The 23,640-nt window shown below is 38.0% G+C and overlaps 1 protein-coding gene across 2 annotated transcripts; it reads right to left on the reverse strand.

The window, feature by feature from the left end:
- Positions 1-8,986: 8,986 nt before the first annotated feature.
- fbxo8 (F-box protein 8) lies at positions 8,987-23,179 on the reverse strand. 2 transcript variants are annotated; one of them, XM_037765018.1, is made up of 9 exons: positions 22,570-23,179; positions 22,417-22,446; positions 20,211-20,310; positions 17,887-17,970; positions 15,827-15,971; positions 15,345-15,471; positions 14,966-15,084; positions 14,418-14,614; positions 8,987-11,996 (listed from the first exon to the last, which is right to left on the reverse strand). In XM_037765018.1, the coding sequence occupies exons 3-9, from the start codon at positions 20,308-20,310 to the stop codon at positions 11,809-11,811; spliced, it is 960 nt and encodes a 319-aa protein (XP_037620946.1). In that variant the 5' UTR covers positions 22,417-22,446; positions 22,570-23,179; the 3' UTR covers positions 8,987-11,808. The 2 variants fall into 2 exon arrangements, with proteins under 2 accessions (XP_037620946.1, XP_037620945.1); XM_037765017.1 differs by having other exon boundaries at positions 22,417-23,179.
- Between the last annotated feature and the right edge of the window lie 461 nt (positions 23,180-23,640).

Here is a 23,640-nt window from a genome sequence, read left to right on the forward strand (position 1 = left end):
ATAGAAATAGATTAAAAGTTACCATTGTAGTTCCTGGAGAAAATGCAAAATTAAAAACAGCAATAAGGCACAGGAATCCTTTGGAAAGGCCTGCCAATGGTAGTAACATAATTATATTTACTGGAGGAGGGCGGTGCGGATATGTGGCGGAGAAACTAGACACATATTGCAGAAAAGGCAGAACATTACCTTTTCATCTTCAAAGGTTGGAGCGATTTGAAATAGACTTACAGAAAACAATTCAGATTTCATCGTGAATGAGATATGAACTGGGGGACAACAGGGAGAGCAGAGGCAGCAACAAGTGGGAGAAATAGGATGAAATCTTGAGAAGACGGTTTTGGCAATCAGAAAAGTGACTTTCTGGATCATCAAATGAACTTTGAGCTGAAAGTAGTTAAGATAAAAGTTCTGATAACCCATCACAACCGTTTCATCAAACTTCTCCCAAGCAATTTATGAGAGACAATATTTTCCATCTGTTAATTACATTAGTGGCCTCCATGCAGAAAACAATGAAGTGATGAAGTGCAGCTCTGACGGTGTGTTCAAAGACAATTCGCCAACAATTCACCGCTTATAGTCAGTCAAGAATGAAAGTAGGTATTTTTGATTATTTTGATCAGCATTTAAAGAATTAATTTTCATTCTTTCTCTGAATGCTTACTGTCGTACTGTACAGCAATCGTCACACACACACACACACACACACACACACACACTAATACGTCAGAGAGTGAATAGAAAATGTAATGATAGAAAATAATTAGATCAAAATCTAGCATACAATGTTAAAAATGGACAGTTTTAAGGCCATCTCACACATAGAAAGACGCACACAGTATAGCTACAGCCTATACAGTATGCATGCATTTATGCATTTACAAGTTGTTGAATTATTTTGGGAGAAACTGGGCTTCTTGTTGAATTTGAGTGAATTTGGAATGAGCTTCTGTCTTTAACTTTCTTCCTATCTTTTTCTTAATATCAAAAAACAAAAAGTTTTTGTCATAATTTCTTGCTTTTCTAAGAAATGTATATATATGGTATGCCAGGGTTTCCAACACGCACTCAGAATGTGGATCCAGCTAATGATGAGAGGATGAATACATACAGTAACATGTGATAGTTAATAAGTCCGGACAAAATCTTTTAATGTCCTCGCAAAGAGAAAAGCAATGGAAAAATGATAACAATAATCAATATTTGTTTTTTAAACAGACCCCACTGTTTTTTTGTTTTTTTTAAAATAGGCCTCTATGAAACGGTTGAGATATTACGTCATGATAAAAGTAAAATACAAACCATGTTCTATCATAATGCTAGTCATAGTTTTATATACTAACATATGTCAATTTGTTATCATGGAATTAGTAGTATTACCAGTACTAGTGTTATTTCCATGTATTTATTTTAGATATTAACCATATTTACAGTAGGCTACTTTGAAAACATCTCAGAAATGGTGAAACATCATACAGATTTTTTCATCAAATATATAATGGAATAAAATTCAATTTATGATATTAACAACAGTGAATGTTCATTATGTTAGCATCACTACTTTTACCACCAAATGACAATTCAACTGTTTCAAATTATGTCAGCGCATATATATAGATTTTTTAAAGCCTGAAAACAGAGCCATGAGGAGGAGCAGAAGTCTATTGAATTACAATATGCTGAAAGGTTATTATGGAATTTTTGACCAATGATGCAAAAAATATTCTGACTACTGCCACTTTAATGTGTAGAAGTGTTATTCAGTATGGGATCCTGCATATGCTTTTATCACTATTTATAAGTATATTGTATGCATTGCTGCACGCACTGTTTATCCATTATTGGACCTGTGTCCTTTAAGAAGAATCAAACGAACGGTCATGTACCGAGCTATGAACGAATAGAAATTGCAGACATATTGCAGTAAAAGAAAACAGTAAAATTAAATTCAAAATTGTAGTTAAACAACATATCTTTTAATTAAGGACAGTGAAAAATAGAGACATTAGTTTGGCTGAGTTTTTAACAAATTGTGTGTATATGATATACTGTGAGTTGGATTTTGTTGACTGGTCTGGTGGATGTGGAGGGGCGGTCTGAGTCAGTGGACCGGAAAGTCTGGGGTGAAAAGAGCTATTTTTCATGTCGGCTACTTACTTCTTGTAGGATGTATGATATGATTTGCAATAACTGCGGAACAATGGAGTGTAACAGACTATTTCAAATGTTTTTTTTCTGATTGTCAGGAGCTTGTCTTGTCTGAGTCTATGTTTCAGTCTTGTGCTGTTTTATTCTGTAACATTATGTTATATTATTCTGTATTTTTGTCTTTTCCTGTTTATTCTCACACTGCCATTGTCAGTGTGTTTGTGGACCCCGGGAAGAATAGCTGCTGCAAGGCTGTAGCTAACGGGGATCTTAATAAACTAAGTGGGTTACTAAGTGTGATAACTTTTGTTATCTGTATTTTAAACATATGCACAAAGAAGCATCTTCAAGTGTCTCTGTATATTGTTCTATACAGGCTGTTGTGTTTTAAGGCTTTTTTCATCATAACTTACCTTAACTACAAATCAAATGGTCAGAAACATATTTCACATCTTTACTAACACTGTTACTACTCATAATGACAATATAACATGAGAAAATGATCTTGTAATGAGAGTGCATTTATTAGAAAGCGTATGCAGTCGAAGCCGTGCCCTGCAGGAGGCTGACAGCAGGGCTGTGTAATGAGTGAGAGAGAAACAAGAGCAGCAGGCAGAGAGACAGAAAGCAGAAATGGTGTAAATCCTCCCGTGTTTGGAGGACGTGGTTTCTGTGGTTTTGATGGCTCTGTTTCAAGGGTTTTAGCTTTGATTTAGCTCACAGTGACAGAAACAGCAGTTACGATGCCAAAGGTGGGTTTAAAGCCTGTGAGAAATGGCTTTTAACCTAACCTGGAATTTTATACTAGAATATGTAATATTATTACACTACTGAGTTTGGCTTGAAAATACACAAAAGGTCAGTTTTACTAAATCTAAATCTGTGAGATGTTTTGTTCCAACTAGGACAAATAGCTGCGGTGTTTCCCACAAATCACCTGCCGGTTAGACTACATGAGAGATACTGTGACATCTTTATTCAGACGTTCTGTTGATACAGTTTGAGTTTCTGTAGCTCTCTGTTCTGCATCTGCATAGCATGTTTTCAGTCACTCGTCATGCTAACTGCCCACATTACAGACACATTATGTGACTTTTGCTGAACTGCACCAACTGTGGCCACAATTAATTGTCAATAATACATGGGACATGCTAAAACATAGAGTATCACAAATAGAGGATAGTCATCAGGTCCATTATACATCTAAATAAAGCTGAAGCCGGCTGACATTAGACACCCTATAAGCTACTGGTCAAGTAAGGCAAAACCATTGAATGTATTGAATAAAGCAAGTTTGCATTTTATTGCTTATGAATTTAACTTTTCATTTATAGGAAGAAGAAAGTGACATAGTCTTGCTTTAAACTGTGAACTAGAAACTGGACTTTTAGGTGATCTATAAGCCATATCAGGTTCATTCGCTCCCATTCATTTTCAATTGAGGAAGTTGATTCTCATTTACATATTTTTTAAATTGCTCTTGTTTCTCTTTTAACTTACCTTGCCTTTATCATCACCGAGTGTTCCCATTACCGAATGGGATTACATGGTATTTTGTGGCCTAGTACAGTAAATGTTCTATTCATGCTATAGATCTTTTTACATTTACATCATTTGACGTTTTAGCTACATTAATGTCTTGCTCTTGCCGTGTTTGATGTATCTATGCTGTGAACTTGCGTCACCTTGCTGTCTTGCCATACCCAGTCTGTCCTAATGCACTTGCGTTCATCTTACTCATTGTAGCCTTATTGCTTTTATTGTGCCAGACTGATTTGTGTTTTTTATGCATGTGTTACTTTTAATATCTGTGTACAGTAATCTTCTGAGATGTATGTTTCCGTTCCAAGTGTATATTAACATTGATGCTGTGTATGTGTGCGTCTGTGTCCATGTTTCAATTAATACCTGACAATGTAGCAGAAGGATATCCGGTATGATAACTTGATATGACTATATATATACATAATATGATATAATATAATATAAGCATTCACTGCAGTGTTTATTAATGTGAAGTGCAAGGTCCCTGTAAAATAAATACATTATTTTTTAATTTCTTAACTTTCATTTACGAAGTCAAAATATCAAATTCAATTTCAATGCTAAGACCCCTCGTCCACTTAAGAATTTATTTAGTGATTTTTTCCCCTTCATAAATACGGGCTCACGTTCACATTATTCTAGTGTATGAAATATAAAAATGGATGATCACTTGAACAGTTTTGGCTTATGCATTCCTCTGCCATGAATATGTGAAAATATCCTCTCTGTCATAGTTTAGTTCTGTGATGTTTAATGTAATCAAGAGTTGACGTTGAGCTTTGAACTTTGAAATCCACCATACTGTATTTGATCACAACACACACACACACACACACACACTGACCATCTGTTGACACACACGCTGAAGCGTTCTGTAGTATGAGGTATTCATATAAAATGGCCACCAGTCATTCCCGGCTCACGGCAGCAGGCAGCAATGTGACATCAGTTAATTCTGTTTTTTCTTTTTTCCACTCCCTCTGTAAATCCTCTGTTTTCTCTTTTTTTTATGTCTTTAATTGTGTCTATCTGTCATGTCAGTGGATATGGGTTAATATCCTCTCTGTCTTAATCCTTTCTTTTTCATTTGAGTTTTTATTGATTCTCCATCTCTGCTTCATGTGGCCGTGCTTTTCATTTGAAGTTGCATTTTTACTAGACTGCCTTCAGCGGCTGCTGGATGCTAAAAGGCTTGTGGAGTGACCTTCAATAACAACATCCATTTACTGTACCAATACATGAGATCTGATGTGAAAAAGAAGAGAACAATAAAAATGCATTTATTTCTCTTTAAGTGTGTTTAAATTATTCATTTGAAGTGAAATATTCAAACCCAAGATGTTTGTGGTAGCACCATTCCATCAAATAAAAACAATTGGTCTTGAATTGTACAGTACAGCCTATGCATGTCCAGGTGCTGAGTCCAAAAACTGTAACTGTAAAATTCAGATTTCATTGCAAAAAAAAAAAGTGAAAAATTACGTTTCAAGCCCAAATTTGCTTTTCATTAGGTTCAGACGCATCCAGTATTTTCTTAAACGCTGTAATTTTTCTAATAGATTTCAAATAGAGCATTCTAAAGTATTGTGAGTCCTTGGGAAGCAGAAAAGCCAAAATACAGCTTCACATATTTGGTATCGTTGGAAACTTTGGGTTCTCCTCTAGAATGTAAAACAAAGCCCCGTGGCTGCACGGCATGAGTTTGTAATGACTGAAGCCCCAGTTTACAAAATGGGCTCAAAGTATTCAACATAAATTGAAATTGTCATAATGAAATATTTTCTTTTGTTAAAATGTGTTAATATAATTCTATGTGTTATTTCTCTTAGTGCACTGATCTGATTTGGTGTGGAGATAAGTGTTCGAAATATGTGTTATAAAATGAATACTTATCTTTTATTTATGTACTTAATTTTCTGTCTTTTTTTTCTCATTAAATAATTTATTTTGTAAACTCCTACACATTAAAAGTTCAATGTAATTTAATGTGTAAATTTACTGATAAAAATAGAGTAGAGAAAATGACTACAACGGGCGAGGATATCACTTTTCTTTCTATTATTACATCACAATACCGATTCTTAACAAAGTCTTTGTATAAAAGCAATAATAATGTAATGTGTCTTAACAATAAAGCTATGTGTATGTATTATTATTACTATAGTAGCAGCAACAGCAATAGTTAGTAGGTAATGGATGAGTGTTGGTAGTTGGCAGTAACCCCGGTAACAGTAGGAGCAGTACCTGTAGTGTCAGCGGTGTGTGTTGGCAGGAGCACTGTGTGAACCAGCTTGCACAGTGTGTGTGTGTGTGTGTGTGTGTGTGTGTGTGTGTGTGTGTGTGTATTGCAGTGTCAGCAGCAGTGGCTGCTCATGCTGATGAAGTGCAGAGGCTCTGGGGCTCAGGAGGCCATCCATCATCTCCATCAAGCTTAAGTGAGGCTCTCTGGACGGGGACGCCACCAGACGTCGACCCGGGCCACCGGTCTGAGCTGGACTAAATAAACACCAGCCCCTTCATCATCATCACCATCCTCCTGCTCCTGAGACCCAACTTGGGTCAACAGCAGCAGCAGAGAGAGAGCTCGTGGGTTACATGGTGTCGGATGGTGATGTTCATTATTTTCTTTCTTTTTTCAGTAACACATAACATTACGTATTAATACATTCATTTTGAACATCACAAGCTCAGATAGTGATTCTACATCCTGGGAAAATGGCATTGAAGGTCTTCACATCCATGCTAACATAGGCCTACAAGAAGTAATTGGATTATCAACTACAGGCCACGTCAATACCTTATTTATTACAAACATACATTTGGAAAAAAATATGATAAAAAAACAACTAATATAGTCATATGTTTCACATTCAAACCAGTTCATTACAAAATCAATGTGTCAATGTATCATTCTGCATGTTATAACTGATAAAGTATGGTTGAGTGTTTTGATGTTCCAGCATGACACATAATTACTACCCCTCTCTGTGGTCTGGGTGAATTAGCATTATAAAACATGAATTCAACACCATTTCTATCACAGTTGTTAACAGTTTATATTATAGTCACTGGGTTCAGCTCATGTCAACTCACTGAAAAAGACAGTTCTCATAAATTGTAGAATACAAATCAAGATGACATTTTTTCATCTGTTCTTCATTCATTAAATGCTGGCACATCCCTGAAAGAGAAGCTCACTATGGAACACACACACACACACACACATAATCAAGCTATCAAGTAGTGTCTTCAGTGTATAAATAGTATACTGGAGCTTCTTCTTTTTTAGTGAGCAATGAGTTGACTTACTTTTCTTAATGGTGCTCAACTGATCAGTTGACAGAAAGGTTATTTATACCATTTTTGGAAATGGCTTAATTATGTAAATAATTTAAGTAGTAATTGAATCTTTTTGTGCTGTTGGACACCATCTGATAACGGTAGATTACTAAAAAGTCCAGATGAAAAATGAGCCCCAAATCACATGAACAACAAAATAAAAAATAATTAAAAAAAATAAAATGCTTAAAATATGTTATCAGTATTATTTCTGACACAGCCAATACAAATTTCACTTTATCAAACTTTTACTTCTGTCGGAGAATGTGTGTGTATGTGTGTACATGTGTGTGTATGGATAGGTCATGTATCTCTGCCCTCTGCTCTTTTTTCATTTGCAGTACATAAAACACCACCACCCAGGAATAGGTCATTCACACACACAGACCCACGCACCCACACACACTCATACACACACACACACTCACACACTCACGCACACACGCACGCACGCACGCACGCGCACACACACACACACACACACACACACACACACACACACACACACACACACACACACGCATACAGTGTCAAAGGTCATATTGTGTCTGAAGAGGATTTACTCTTTCGACTGTTTGATCTCAAACATGCACCCGCTTACCCACGCACACACACACACACACACACACTCACACACACACACACACACACACACACACACGCACACACGCACACACGCGCACACACACACACACACACACACACACACACACTGAAACAGAATTACAAGAAGCAGTGTGGCCTGTATCACGTCTGCTGTTGAATGACCTGGACCAGACTAATACCTTCTGTCATTCTGTTAGTGTCCTTTTATTAAAAAGGGGATCTGATTGGGTCTGATGATGTAGATAGATTACACCATAAACTTTAAATTTACATGTGTTCTCAGATTTTCAGTGTACTTACATTTAAACCTAAGTAATCCATTGGTATGGTACCAACCATGTCATGTTAGCATGTCGGGAAAGAGGTCAAATAACGCTCCAAATGTAAGCTAAATTTTAGCGAGGAAAAACTGCCATGGCCATTTTCAAAGGGGTCCCTTGACCTTTGACCTCAAGATATCTGAATGAAAATGGGTTCTATGGGAACTCACGAGTCTCCCCTTTACGGACATGCCCACTTTATGATAATCACATGCAGTTTTTTGAATGCAGTGTTATTTCCGCCTATTCTAAAATGATGTGTTTGAATATTTCTGCATACTGGGGTCCCTAAACAGTCTTGAATTTACATAAATTGGGTATCATTGTAAAGCTGAGACTCTTGTGGATCCAATGAGCCCAACTGTATACATATGTGATGATGTTAGTCCCCCATAGTAGCCCCATCATTGTAGTGAGACCATTTTTTAAAACTTGACCTCACTGTATAAAAATGACCCGTGGTGACCTCCAGGATAATCACAGCCTCATGAAATGTTACAGTTTGGTAGGTGTTACGGTATTTAGCATTAGCTATTAGCTACAGTAACCCTAAATGACTACAGAGCTTCGTGCTGACAATAATTTTATTCCATGTCTGTGTTCTAACTATTGCCTGCCTGTGGACTACAGATGAAAATTAGCCTTTCTGACTAACTCTGGCATATTTTCAGAAACATGATCAATATGAACCATCCCTGTCAAATAAAGTAATAAACTAAACCAAACTAATTGTTCCCCCAGCATCAGTTTCGAGACATGCTTCTCATTTAATCTTTAAATGTCTGTAATTATTTTCCTATCCATTTATTTGATTTTCCAAACAGCTTTACTGTGAGCTCAATCACGCTGCTGGAGAGAAACCACATCTCCGCATCACTTTCATCTAGTGAGGAAAAAGGAGCAGCTCTACCACTGAACTTTAATGTTCATCACTTAATGAAATAAATCAAATGAGCGGTGCATGATTACTGTCTTATCTTTTCAGATCCTCGAGCTGTAGAAAGGTGGTGGTTGAAACACGTCAGTAAAATCAAGCCCAGGTTTAATGAGTCAAATATTTGGTACAATTCCTCAGTACATTGTGTGTCAGTCATAAAATGTAGTAGTACTGTTACCACAAAGAAAAAACACAAACACAACAGAAAGTGGATTTCCTTCATGATTGAAAACAATGAAGTTATAGTTGTAAATCAGAGTGCATCATCAGCAATAATGAATCTTCAATACCATTCATGTTCAGCCAGTCAGATTAGATTTACAATCTAATGAAGAGGCTCTTATAACAGAATCTACTTGGATAGAAAACAAATCAAAACATAAATAAATGCTGGTTGCATTGCAACTCGCTATCTAAGTTATGATAGAAACCTTTAATTAAAACAAAAAAGCTTCTCTGTCATCCTGTCGGTTCCTATGGTTACATTCGGTGACCGTGGTGACGCGTCACTGTTAGCTGCGGCTACATGCTGGCTGCTGGGACTTGAAGCTATTAGCACACAGTGACTATCATGCTGCAGGTCATCATTGTTATAAACTGATTTTACAGCTGAAAATATGTCACGTATCTGAAGGTTTGAAGTCATCAATATGTCCAGACTTAAGTTTTCTTCCATTTCTCCACTTTGGCTTTTACACACTTACACAGTAATGTCAGACGCCACATCTTCTCTCCTCCAGATGTAATAATCCATTAAAAACAACTCGCATATATTCCTGCACTGACAAATGTAATCCATCATTTCAAATTGCACATATATATTTGACCTATTACTGTACACACTGCTAATTATAGTGTTAAATAAGAATATTTTCATTTTCAGTTCTGGAAGAATGACACCACTTTTGCCAGCGTTACGGCTGCAGTGGTCGTGGTGTTTTACAGTCATTATAATGCTACATGTCTAATTTAAATTGATGGATTATGCTATTATGTCATGGCAGCAATAGCTGTGTTGAAAACAATGGAAGCCTTTGACTTCAGGGACTAAAGCTAAAGCTGTGGTAATTAGGGTGGTAAATATGTGTGCATTGTGCAAAAATATTAAATTATAGCAGTATTATTTTGAAAAACACAAGAACTACATGAATCTCATACAATTTACTGCACGTCCACAGACTTCAGTCAGTGGTGTTGTCCTTCTGTAACAATTCAAGAGTCAGAATGATGAAAATTCTTAATTTTACTTCACTTAACGTCGTCTTTCTCTACACTTGACTTCAGCCATTTCGTCGACTTCCTAAATACTGCAGTATTTACCGTCCTCATAAAGCAGAATAACATAGAAGCTGCTGCATGTCACCTTCAAAAGCACTGCGATTATACATTTCCCTAATGTCACGAATAAACAAAACTGTTTTAATACATTCAATTTCAATCCTAATCTGGACAAAAGCTTGCACAGAATATTAGCCAGTTGTTTCCCACAACACTGAAAATACTATGTGTGTATTTTACTTTGCTTTTACCTCTATCAGACCATCAGATTTATTAGGAAACAAACAAATTAATTTGTTTTTTAGGATTTACATATATATGTTAAATAATTTAACATTTGTCAGTTTTCTTCTACTTGGAATTTTCTCTCAGGTACAAACAAAATTCACAAGTGGACCAGACCCGTCGTACGAGTCATGTACAGAAAAAAATGCTTGTTTGACTTAAGAATTCTAATGTGTAGTTTAAATATGCGCCTGAAATCAACTCAAATAAAATGCACAACTAAACCAAACTTGATGCTAAATTCATATTCTGTCCATTATATTATTATCATCATCATCATCATCATCATCGCCTGCCAATTTACTGAGATTTTTATTGGCATATTTCTGACCACAGAACTTGAAGCTCTGCGGTATGAAATTCTTCTTTTTACTCTTTCTTAACATTTTTGTGAATGAAACGTCCCCACAAACAAAGTGAAACAACAGGTAGCCTTATATGGCAATTTTAAGGGTATTGATTCTGCCAAATCTCATCACGAGCCCACACCTCCTCATGAACAGGTGACATTCATCAGACTGAGCCATTTGTGCAGTTTAGTGACTCTGACTTGGAACACATACAAGCGAACCTCAAAGAAAAAAAGTAAGTGAGATTAAGGATAAGAATATGAAAGTGTTGTGTTGTTCATTTTACTCATAAAATGGAAAAAAGAAAAAAAAAAAAAACATTCATTATGAGCCACAGAAAAAAAAAGTTGAATCTTGACACTTGGACATTCTGGTTGTTACCACTGGACAACGCATCAAGGTCAACTGATTAGCAGAATAGCTCCAATGTAACCTGTGTCATCAGTTACACTGGTAAATGCTACTGGTGATATTAGTGAGTGGTCTCGTGTTCGCCTTGTATTAACGTCTCGTGTGTCGCTTCACAATAACGGTCACCGGTGTTTGTCCCACTGGTGACCACGAAGCAGCTGTCCAATAAGAAATCAGCAGGACTGTCCCGGCATCTGTGACCGGCCGAGGGCGTCAGTGTTCCTCCTCCTCCTCCTCCCTCCACCAATCAGTAGTCACCATCCATCAGTGCAGTATCAGAGCTCGTCTTCACTATAAAAACCTTCTTCTTTGCGGCGACTTGGTTTGAAAGACATTTCAGATGTTTCAAACCTTTGATTAAAATCTAATAACATTACTAATATTTGGTAGCACAGTCTCTCTCACAGTGCAGTGGTGAATTTCATTCGAACCTCTCTAATAAGATTTACTGGTTGTCATGAAAATTGTAAAAAATCCATTTCCACAATGTTCCATACTTCCCAGACACGTACAGGAACCCAATCACCAGTTCCTGTTCTTCAGTGCATGTACGAGGATCTGGACCGGACCGCTGCGTAGTGTGGAGCTACGCAGCCACGTGGCCAATCAGGTATATGTTGTCATAGAGGTGGCCTACAAAGTCATCCGAGACATTATGTGCCGCTCGGCGAGTGTTCCTGATAAACTCCCTCTTGGACATTTTGTTTTTGACGTGGGGGCTGGTGAGGTCGATGGACAGCAGGATCAGACTGTAGCACAGCACATACACGGCATCTGCAGAGAGATGAGATGAGAGAGGCTGTGATCAAACAGGACTGGGTTTTGTATTCCACGAGCTTGCACACAAAGCTCAGCTGTGTGTGGTACTGATGTAGTGTAGTGTTCAAACTGAGAAGTCAAAGCTCCACTAGAGTCCTGAAGTGTCACTGGTCAGAGAGAGAGAGACAACCCTGCTTTCAAGCATGTTTCATACCAACCCTGTGTCCTATTAAATTATGTTCCCATACAACTAAAACGGCATCCTCAATTACGTTTGGAGGGAAACATATTTTCTCCCGGATTATGGTCGCAGTAAAACACGCGGTTAGCGTTATAAATTGAAACAAAACAAAAAATGCAACAAAAGTACTTGGTTAGGTTTAGTAAAAACACATCCTCATTTGGCTTAAAATGACTGTTTGTCACTTAATTTAAGTTACAGACTTAAATGAAAATAAGTGAACGTTGACTTTTAGTTTCACACGGGACATGAACCTCCTGGGTGAAAGTGTTTGTTTGACCCATACACCACCCCGACCTCCTCCCTACGCAGACTATCATTAGAAACACATTTTTGATACGTCAAAAACAAACGTAATCCGCGACAAAATACGATTCCCTCGAAACATAATGCAGTTTTGTTGTCTGGTAACATTACTGTTAGCAGACAGGGACCTCAGCTTCACACTACAGAACCTCAAATTCAACCACTTAAACCAAAATATTACTGCAAGAGGAACCAGCATAAAGGAAGAGAAAGGGGGCAGTAAAAAAAAACTGTGCTGTACATAAGACTTATTATTTCTAATTCTATCTATGGACACATAAATGTATACGGTGCCACTAATAAACTGTTCTCAAGGTGGATGGCGGGGCAGAAAAAGCAATGAAATGAAAGGGCTGATTTCAGAAAGGCAGCCAGACATCTCATTTCTAGCCCTGGGCTCGAAACCATTACACTAATCTTACTAATCATATGAAAAGGTCCAAGGAGTTAACAGTGACAGAGTCAGGGATTTGGTTCTGTATGGTCTGCTGACATTAACAAAGCCCTCGGTTGGTAACGGTCCATTGACGATACTGAAGCCGGGGATTACTTGAAAATAAAACCATGACGGTTTCCCCCTCATGTTGCGGTCGGGCCAGTGGGTCACAAGTGTAGTAGCTTCAAAATCACTTCCAGGGTCAGGGTAGATTGGACGTTTCTGAATATTTCGATGACCCTGTGACCTCTCTTGCAGAATCACCATCAAATCTAAAATCTAATCACTCTGCCTTGAAATTGACTGAATGTGTTTATTAAAGCCTCTTTCATTTGGGACAATCCATGAGCTTTCCTCTAGCACCACCTTCAGGTGAAATAGTCACTGTACACAACTGTGAGCACAGTTTGTGTACACCGTTGGGTACAAAGGGATCATTTTAGCTTTACCACAGATATATCGTGTCTGCACATACTGTATGTTGGCCGATAAATAACAAGAAATTGCAGGATAGAAAATCTAGAACGCATTTATTTTTCAATTCTAAAATGTAAAATGCAAATATCTTGGTCACAATTATTTAATAATCAAATTTAGCTGATCCATATTTTTTCATTCATAATTATATACTTTTTTTGGATAAAAATAAATGTTGTCCAATATGTCTTAATCCATTTTTAATGGATAATATTTGTATCAATTAATGTTTACATGATGATTGAATAATTGTACTGGCATGAATTGTACTGTGTACATTTAGAAGATTAATCCTCCCTTGACCTGGGAAATGTCCATTAGTGCACAACATCTTTCAGAATCTGATTACAATGACACTTACTAAACATGCTCCCTAGATCACAATCCATCTGGTTAATACATGACATTTCCTTTTGTGCTACTCTTTGGCTACCTTACCAAGACTTTCGAATGCCAATCTTCTGTGTTTACAATCAATCTATCATTTTGTCATCCTGATTTTCCATATTGTAATTTTGGGGAGTTTTTCTTATCTGAATCGAGGGTTTAAGGACAGAGGGTGTTGTATGCTGTACTGATTGTAAAGCCCACTTGAGGCAAATCTGTGATTTTTGATTAGCGATTTAAATTGAATTGGCTTGCCTTGACTGAACTTAAATGATCATCAATTATTAACAATCGCAAGAAAGTATCCTTAGTTTTTACACTGAATATTTAGTCAGGACTGGCTGGGCTTTACACCAGCATACATTTAGTGTAAAGACAACTTCTGTTGTTTGTTAACAAGCAAAAGTATTTTCAAAAGTCTGCCAAAGACCCATTGTTACATCTATTGTGTAAGTATTTAATTACTACCAATAAGCCTAGGATCACAACTTGTGTGTGTGTGTGTGTGTGTGTGTGTGTGTGTGTGTGTGTGTGTGTGTGTGTGTGTGTGTGTGTGTGTGTGTGCGTGCGTGTGTGTGTAAGTACTAACCAGGACTGAGGCCCAGGTCTCGGACAAGGCCAGGGTTACAGGCACAAAACCTGTGGCTGAACTTGGTGATGAGGGTTTCTAGATACTCTCCTCTCTCCTCCGGTGCGTGGATGTGTCTGAAGAAATCCCGCAGAGCGTTGGGGAGGAACTGATTACTGAAGTTATGGAGGGTCACCAACTCGTCCAGGACGTCCCGCCTGCACACACACACATAGACAGACACAAATACAGACTAAATGGCATGATAGAAGCAACATATTTTTTTTTTATTTGTACACAGGTAATGTCAGCTGCTGAATTATGATATTTGGAATTCTAATTTCAAAAGGAAAAAGGGCACCAATAAATGTATATTTAATATCATATTAGACACATTAAATAAACACCACTCCAGGGTGTAATAATAATCTAAAAAAAATACATCTAATAATTTCAGGCTTTCTTAAGGCAATACAGAAGTATCGCACAATAGCGCTGTTGTCACGGAAGTATCAGATGTAAACTTCAGGTGACTTTTCAGGTGTGTTTCTGTGTGTTTCTGTGTTAACCTCTCATCCAGGTAAACCCTCAGATTCTTCCAGTTGAGCCGTCTCGTGTAGAAGATGAACTTAGCCAGCTCTGTCGCATGATCCACTAGTATACCTTTAGACATGAAGTAACTGATACCCTACACACACACACACACACACACACACACACATACACACATACCGAACGCGCACACAGAAAGAGAGACAATAATATCTTGTGAGTCTTAATCCATCCAGACACACATACTTTGATGTTGAAGTGATGACAGATTAGTGAAACAACAGAGGCTCAGAATAATGACATCATTAAGGACACCACCGTGCGCACACATGCACACACGCACGCACGCACACTGCAGAAGCTGTGAGGTCTTTTGGACTACAGATCATGTGTTACCTCCTGTGCGTTAGCATTGAATGTCAGGCAGCCTTCATCTAGTTGTAGGTATAGTCTTCTATATGAGAAACCAGCAGGTAGTCTTCTGTTGTAGATGGAGCAGTGTCCCCAAGTGGACTTACACAGCCTGATGGATCGACACACACACGTGGGTTATAGAATAGAAACAAATAAAAAAAGAACACAATAATAGAACTTTGCTGCATACATATGGTGAAAAAAGGCTTGTCTGATAAGTTGACAGAAAACAATTGACAAAGACAACAGTCGACAGAAACAACTGTGTAGTCAGCACTTCAATACCATGAACTTCCTGTCTCCTCTTAGTCTATCTGTCATCATTTATTTTGTATGGCAGTATAGCAGATCACACAATACAGCTGTTGATTTCAAGAAGCATTCATGAACCTCAACCAAATCACCACCTTATTACTTTAATCGCCACAAAAAAGATGACAGGAATTAGAGTTGAACCTCCTTACCCCTGCCATAGATATTCGTCACTTCCCAGGTCCTGCCACACACAGCCGGCCAGGCACAGATCGGTAGCATTCAGGTACGACAGGATGGTGATGCCTAATTCAGGCGGCAACATCTCCAAATCTATAAAACCATGCTGTTCCTTACCTACAGTCAGCGAGACAAAGAGGGAGAACAAATTCAATATTTAGACTTCAATTTAATCTCATATACTGTTACTGTTACTATGGTAGTTTTGAAGCCTTTTGTTGCATTCTTCCCCACTTCCTCCCTGACTTGTTGGCCACTTTCCATTGTGTAGAACATCACAATCACAGTCATTCATTGCTGGTAGATGAAGGTTCCATCGGCCCAATCCTAAAGCCGTCTACACATGATCACCGGTAAAATCCAGTGGCATTGTTTTCCTAAGGAGAGAGCGGTGCCGCCGGACTAGGCGGAATCGCTACCCTTGGCGTGGCACACTGCTCGACATTGCCACCGAGCGCTGTGCTCAGGGTTCAAATTATTTAAACTTTGACTTCAACCTCCGCTGACCTTTCAAAGCGCAACCGTTGAGAACAGCTGCAACTGTTGTTGTTGTTGTTGTTGCCTAGAAACAGTGAATGAGATTCCTTGCGCTCTTTTTAGGGAGATATTTTACCTGCTGCCTCTGCAAGGTTCTGCGCCCTACCTGCGGTGGGTGAAGAGCAGATCTCTTATGGTGTGAAGGCATCTTAAGATGATTTAGGAGTTAGCAGTGTCGAGCTTCTCACAAATAAAGGTTTTTCTCTTTTAAAGGTGCAGTGTGTAGGATTTGGCGGCATCTAACGGTGAGTTTACAACAAACTGAAACTTTTCCCTTGTGCCAAGCATGTAGGAGAACTACGGTGGCCGACGCGAAAATGTGAAAGCGCGAATGTCGCTCTTGAGAGCCGGTGTTTGGTTTGTCCGTTCTGGGCTTCTGTAGGAACATGGCGGCCGGCTCCGTGAAGAGGACCCGCTCCCTATGTAGGTATAAACAGCTCAGTCTAAGCAAACGAAAACAAAACGATTTTTAATTTCAGGTGATAGTCCACTAAAGAAGACATACTAATTCATATTATATTCCATTTCTGCCAATAGATCCCCCTAAATGTTTCTTCTACTAGGAAAGAGAGGTCTTTGTGCAAAATGCACTGAGGTGCCAAGAACACATCTAGGACACTGTAAATAAGACACTCAGAGCAAATGATGTTAAATTTGCTTTGGAGAAGAAAATATATTTCACTGATACTTGTATCCTGAAGACCTGACTAGAAAGAACAAGCACTCAAAAAGACAGACGGAGTCTGCTTTGTTGACTCATGTCTTCCGTTTAACACATTGCAAAGATCAGACAGCCCTCCACTAACTGCCTCTAAATTCCTATTAAATATGTGGCTGGACACATTGCAAAAAGTACAGGTGATGGCTGGTCACTCATGTCTGTCAACCTTTTTTTTTTTTTATATGTGGATTTTTTTTCTACATTTATATACAACGATATATATTTTTGTGTGAATTGAAAAATATTTTTGTGGGGAGAGTCATTTATATATAAATCACCAAAAATGAATCCTTCTGTGTGCATTCATTAATATTGAGACTGGACTGACCCCACAGTGCTTTAGTGGAGATGTTGAGTTTGGTTCACATTTAATCTATTTTATCAACCATAGCAAGAGAATTAATATTGCTTGTACTAATTTTGCAATACATGAGGCTCAGGTCCCTTTAAAAGTTTTTCCAAGTCTAATCCTAATGTAATAGCAGCACTAAACTCACCACAATGAAATCAAATGAAGTCAGCAAAAATGCATGAATCATGTTGGATTATCTATCTGTCATGAATCAATTGAAGTGATAAACCAATCCCTGTTATTTCTGACTATGCTGACTGTTTGCACACACCATCAGAAATAATGGAAAGAGACAGGCAACCAAAGAACATTGAACAACCCGAGAACACATTCAAAACACATAATAAAAGCGAGCAGTATGGTTACAAAGTACTGATGAAGAGAGTTAGGAGTGTGCTTAGCGTGTGTTTGTGTGTTCATACCTCCAATGCGTGTTCTTAACAGATGGTAGATGTCGGGGCCATAACACTGCTGAGGAGCTCTTTTCTGGGGACCTCCATCTCTCCCTAGGAACAAACAAAAATCAGGATCATTTTTCTACTTGTTTTATTCATTCACTGTCATTACTTGCTTACTGCTATTTAGCATGACAGGGATTTGGGACATTATACAAGTATGCATTTTTGTTTAAAGGTCCCATATCGTGCTCATTTTCATGTTCATACTTGTATTTTGTGTTTTTACTAGAACATGTTTACATGCTGTAATGTTAAAAAAAACTTTATTTTCCTCATACTGTCTGCCTGAATATACCTGTATTCATGCTCTGTCTGAAATGCTCCGTTTTAGTGCATTTCAACGGAATTGCAAAGGAATTGCATTGCTAGGCAACAGTTGGGTCCATGTTTACTTCCTGTCAGCTGATGTTATTTATCTACACTGCAACAGGAAATAAACTGGGACACATTTAGAATGTTTATGTTTAAAACCGTGTAATGATCTATATATTGTGTATTTGTGACATCACAAATGGGCAGAAAACCTAACGGCTTGTTTCAAATGCACAATTTCTGAACACGGGCTGTGTGTATTTCTCCGTATATTGAGCGTTTTGATAGTTTAACAGTATCTATATAGCACTTAAACCTGCTTTATAATATAAAAGACATAAAAATTTCACTTTTTACAATATGGGACCTTTAAGACTGACCAGGCACACTTGAGTTATTGTCATCATTTAACTCAATACATAAAATATGAAGCTTTATTTATTATAAATTTTGGAAGCATGTGGAAACCAAACAAGTGAAGTAGATATAACAAACAACTACTGATGAAAACTACTTGTTACTACTAGTTTGTGGCGGTACTGAGTTCCCCAGACTTTAGTTGTTCAGTCAGAAGACTGAAAAACAGTTCCCATCCACATAATAATATAAAATAAAATGCCTTCTTAATAATAATAATGAACAAATGCCTCTTCAATAATGAACAAATGCCTCTATATTAACAAACAATTAAGGAAACTGAAATATTGGTTTGTGTTTTTCCTTTTACCCTCCTTTAAAGTTTTCCCAAATAAAATACACTAAAAGAAATGGGTATAAAGGGTTTCATTGAAAATCAACAAATGAATAGAATACAAAAATACAGCCTGCAGGCGTTAGGCTATTGTAAGGCAAGCCAGATCGTTGCACAAATAGTACCTAAACGTCCCAGTGCAGGTAACCCAATTGGTTGGCACTTAACTTGTTTTCCCAACTAGGAGAGTCAACACTCTCAACAAACAAAACACAAAGATCACAGAATCCCAAAAGGGCCCAAAACAGACCAGAGTTTCTGATAAAGCTGATAACACATGTTGCATTTAGTGAAGGAGAGATCAGAATGACACTGGGTGTGCAGTTTCCCTCCTCTTTTAAGCCCTACAGAAAGGGCGTCGTTACACCCTGATTGGCCAAGAGGGGAATGCACCAAGCTGCTCTCAACTATCATTTAAGAGCCAGTCCCCACACCCTGCGCAACAGGTGAACTGAATAACCCTCTAATCACTCAGCAACTCAACCAAAAAAACACCAGGGAAAAGGGAAACAACAGCAAGCACCAGAGAATTGGCAGCTGCCACAAGTTGTTATATGGATTATAGAGTGATAGATAAACATCCAGTGTATTTTTATCCACTTCATTAATAGGATTACTCTCACTTTTGGCAGTAAACCGAGGCTTATATTGGACTTGTTGTTATTTTCAGTTCATTTTGTTACTTTCTTTGATTCTGCAATGGGTGGAAACTGCACAGCTTGTGTTGGATTTATTTCATTGTCTATCCAAAAACATCACTCTTAAACAGTGTTGGTCCTTTTCATTGTCTTAGATCATCCATAAAAATACAAAATGACTTCTGACTCTGATTTGTTTGTCCCATAGACTGTACATAAGAAGTGGACGTAGTCACCGTGACGTCACCCACTGGTTTGTGAACTACAGTTTTGAAACCTCGAGTTTGGCCATCGGCATTTTGTTTTTTTGCAACTACAAAAGGTCAACTGTTGAAATAATAACCTGTTTAATTATAATGATCAAACATATTCAGGTGGACTGATTTTAGTTGGTTCTTGCTGTGCTGATATTGAGTTGAAATTTTATTTATAAGGATGGAACCGGAACCCTTATAAATAAACCTAATAAATCAAAACAAACTCATATTTTGTCTGAGATGTCAACCATTTGTGATAGCAGCAGTCACATACAAACTACAATTTATACACTCCTCAGTAATATTAATGTTAAGAAATGTTAGGATTACCTTGCTCTCGTCTTCCTCTTTCGTCAGCCAGTCGGTCCGCAAGCTCTTCCTGAAGCTGCTGCTGTTGTCTGGGAGGCAGCCTCCACAGTGCTTGACCCATCTATATGGCAGCACAGTAACACAGTACAAGCCACTTAGATGATAATATAATATACAGTAATAATAGGTTGTATTACAGCTGACCCACCTGTATGGTAATAAGTGGCAGACTGTGCCTACACACTTTTCCCAACGTAATTTTTCTCATTTATACCTCACAGGAAAATTACTGCTCATGATCACAGGGTATACTGTCATGCAGTAATCTGGTCATACTTATGATGATTTTAATTATTATCCCATTTATGTATTGTGCATTAAAAAAATATTTCTAGTTGCATTCATTTGACTAAACTAGTTGCGGTTTTCCAAAAGAAAACATCTAATCCGTGTGTCTGTTAGTGAGTGAGTAGTTAGGCAGGAAAACAAGTAATATAATAATGACAGATCATATCATTCAACACAGGATACACCAAGGTTCACTTGTTACTATGATCTTCTATTACTGACAAGTTGATAAAGAGGTCAAATCCACAATGACAGTATGAAACATTTCAAAGAAAATATATTGTCTTGTATCACATTATTCACACCACTTGTGATTTAACCAATTCACCATTGGTTTTATACAAAATCTGCCCAACAATTAATAATAATAATAATAATAATAATAATAATAATGCTAATAATAATATATTGGACTTATATAGCGCCTTTCAAGAAACCCAAGGACAACAATCGTAAGTTCTACTGCTTGAGATGGGAAAAATATAATGTATCTCCTGTTATTATCATTTCTTCTGGTCGATTTGTTATATTGTAAAGCACTGCTTGTGTTTCATATTAAAGCTTATTGTGCTGCCGAGAAACCACTTAAAAAGGGTCAGGCAAAACCTGACTGTTCCATTTAAGTATCAATTATTACATAGAAAGTCCTAGCACTGTACACATCGGTCTATGGATTCAATCGTGCATGATAGTCTTTGTCTTCGTCAATAAAATACAGCTACCATTCATTAAAGTCAGATTACATTTATACAGTTATTTTAAAATTCCAGCATTATGGTCTAGAACTGCATATTATCTTCATTATATGATGAAAAAAGGGATAGATGAATAAATAAATTAAGTAATACAAATAGCACCCTGGCTTAAGTGCTTGATCTCTCAATGATTCTGTGCTCTTAAGGCTGACATGGCTTAGGGTGTATTAAATGTGTTAATGATAAAGAGAGAGAGAGAGAGAGAGAGAGAGAGAGAGATCTATATATTGTAATTTGCTTAATGAATTGTACATATGTGTATATATATATATATATGTTTTAGTTTTTATTTTGTTCTTTTTTTTATTATTATTATTATTGAATTGACGCTTTGGCTATATTGTTCACTTAACAGTCATGCAAATAAAACATATTGAATTGAATTGAGATGTAAGTTCACATTTTGTTACTAATTGACTGTTTTGGGTGTGAATTTGTAACAGGTGACTGACCTGTGGCAGTAATACAAGTTTATGATCCTATATTCAGTCTCTCTTCCTGTACTAAACAACACTGCACAGTGCTTACAACTATTTAGCAGACAGCTCTGAAGTGTAACTGAAAGAACAGACACCTGCGTACGAGATTATGTACCAACCACTGGCAGTCAGTATACATTTACCCTGCTGCCACATGACTGCCAGCATCTACTCATCATTGCATTGTGACAACTCTGTGCTGATGAACTTCACAATGTAAACAAACAGCCTTCTTCTTCTTATTACTCTCCTTCTTTTTTATATCACACTGCCCAGTCTCCCTCTCCCTCTCCCTCTCCGCCTGTCTACCGTCAGCTGTGTTGCATAAACAAATCCATCACACTGTTGTAAACATCAACGTTGGAAGTTCGAGAGCAAGCAAGCTAGTTTGACCTGAAGTCCCGCCTTCCCTTCAATATCATTGGTCGCACATATCACGGCAGCATTCGAAGCAGAACGTCATTGGTTAAGTCAGCTGTCACTCACAATCTCTTCTTACAAATCCCCGAGTTAGCTTACCGAGCTAGTTTAAGTTGACGAAGACAGAGCAGACTCAACCTGGTTGACTTTGCTGTCATATTAAAGGACATTTGTCTCATTTCTTTTACAAGTATGGTGCAGTATTTTCCAAAGAGAACTACCTACCTGAGGTTATGATTCCTCTGACGAACCCACCTGCACACAAGTACAGCAGGAGATGCAGCTATCAGACGTGTCAAGTTGTCATTTCATTTAGCCAAGCAGAAATATAAATAGAGCAGTTGCTCCTTCTGTTGAGTAAGGAAGAAGCTTTCATACCGTGGTGGGTCTCTATCACTCTAACATCATCATCTGTTCTCACTCCTCCTCCTCCTCCTCCTCCTGCTGTCAGCTCAGCCCCTCCTCCTGCTCTCACCAGTCATCACACAAACACATGAACTCAAAGAAAACTAACAATTTTACAATAATGAGTCAGAACGCAGTCGCTTTATATGATAACACGCGCTGCGCTGCCTGTGACACATTCATAAACTAAACTCAACGAAAAAAGCTTAAAGCAGTAGTGATGTGTGGGTCCCGAACGAGCCGGTTTAAAGAGCCGGCTCTTTTAAGTGAACAATAAGAGGCGGCTCCCGTCCGAGAGCCGTTTTTTTCTTTTTTTTCTTTACTTAATTCAAGGCAGTATGATAGGACGATCTTCTCCGTGCCACGGGCACTCCATAAACACCATGCACTGACTATTTCTTTTTTTTTTGGAATTTGCGGCAGACTAGACGCATCAGAGGCGTATTGCTGCCCTCCACAGGTCATTTGTAGATCGCCATTGGTTGGATTAAATCCTCATGTAGAGTCTTGTGCGACGAAGATAGTCGATTACAGTCTTTGTTGTTTCACTGTTCTCCGTGCTGAGTATTGTTTTTAACGAGTGTTCTGTGACGCCAGTTTTTGACAGTTCTGCCTGCATGAGGCTTCTCATGCACTGACTGTGACTGAATGTTGTGTTGATGACGTCCTTGTGACCAGTCATGTGATGACAGATGAGGATCATACCATTAAGCAGGGAGGGGCGGGGGCTGCGTGGCACACTGATGGTCTACAGGTACAGAGCAGGAGGGAGAGGAGGAGAGAAAGAGAGAGAGGACTGCGGTGCGCAAATAGCAGACAAGATGAGTGACAGTCGGAAACAAAGCAGCACGTAAAATTATGGTATTCTGGAAATTATAAGGTTTAGTATAATTATATTGAATAATTTAAGTGATATATGTGCACACATACTAATCATACGTCAGAACAGTGCTAAATTTGGCTGAATTATAAAAGGCAGAAGTGGTAAAACGAAGAGCCGTTTGGGAGCCGAAAGAGCCGGCTCTTCTTGGTGAGTTGAGCCAA

The sequence above is a fragment of the Sebastes umbrosus genome, chromosome 3 (genome assembly GCF_015220745.1).
Source record: "Sebastes umbrosus isolate fSebUmb1 chromosome 3, fSebUmb1.pri, whole genome shotgun sequence".
Taxonomy (NCBI): domain Eukaryota; kingdom Metazoa; phylum Chordata; class Actinopteri; order Perciformes; family Sebastidae; genus Sebastes; species Sebastes umbrosus.

Coding starts and splice junctions, on each gene's coding strand:
- fbxo8 (XM_037765018.1), bottom strand. CDS start 20,310: ATGGGTCAAGCACTGTGGAGGCTGCCTCCCAGACAACAGCAGCAGCTT. Junction 15,972..17,886: donor GTTAAGAACACGCATTGGAG/GTATGAACACAC, acceptor CGCTGACTGTAG/GTAAGGAACAGCATGGTTTT. Junction 15,472..15,826: donor GACGAATATCTATGGCAGGG/GTAAGGAGGTTC, acceptor TCGATCCATCAG/GCTGTGTAAGTCCACTTGGG.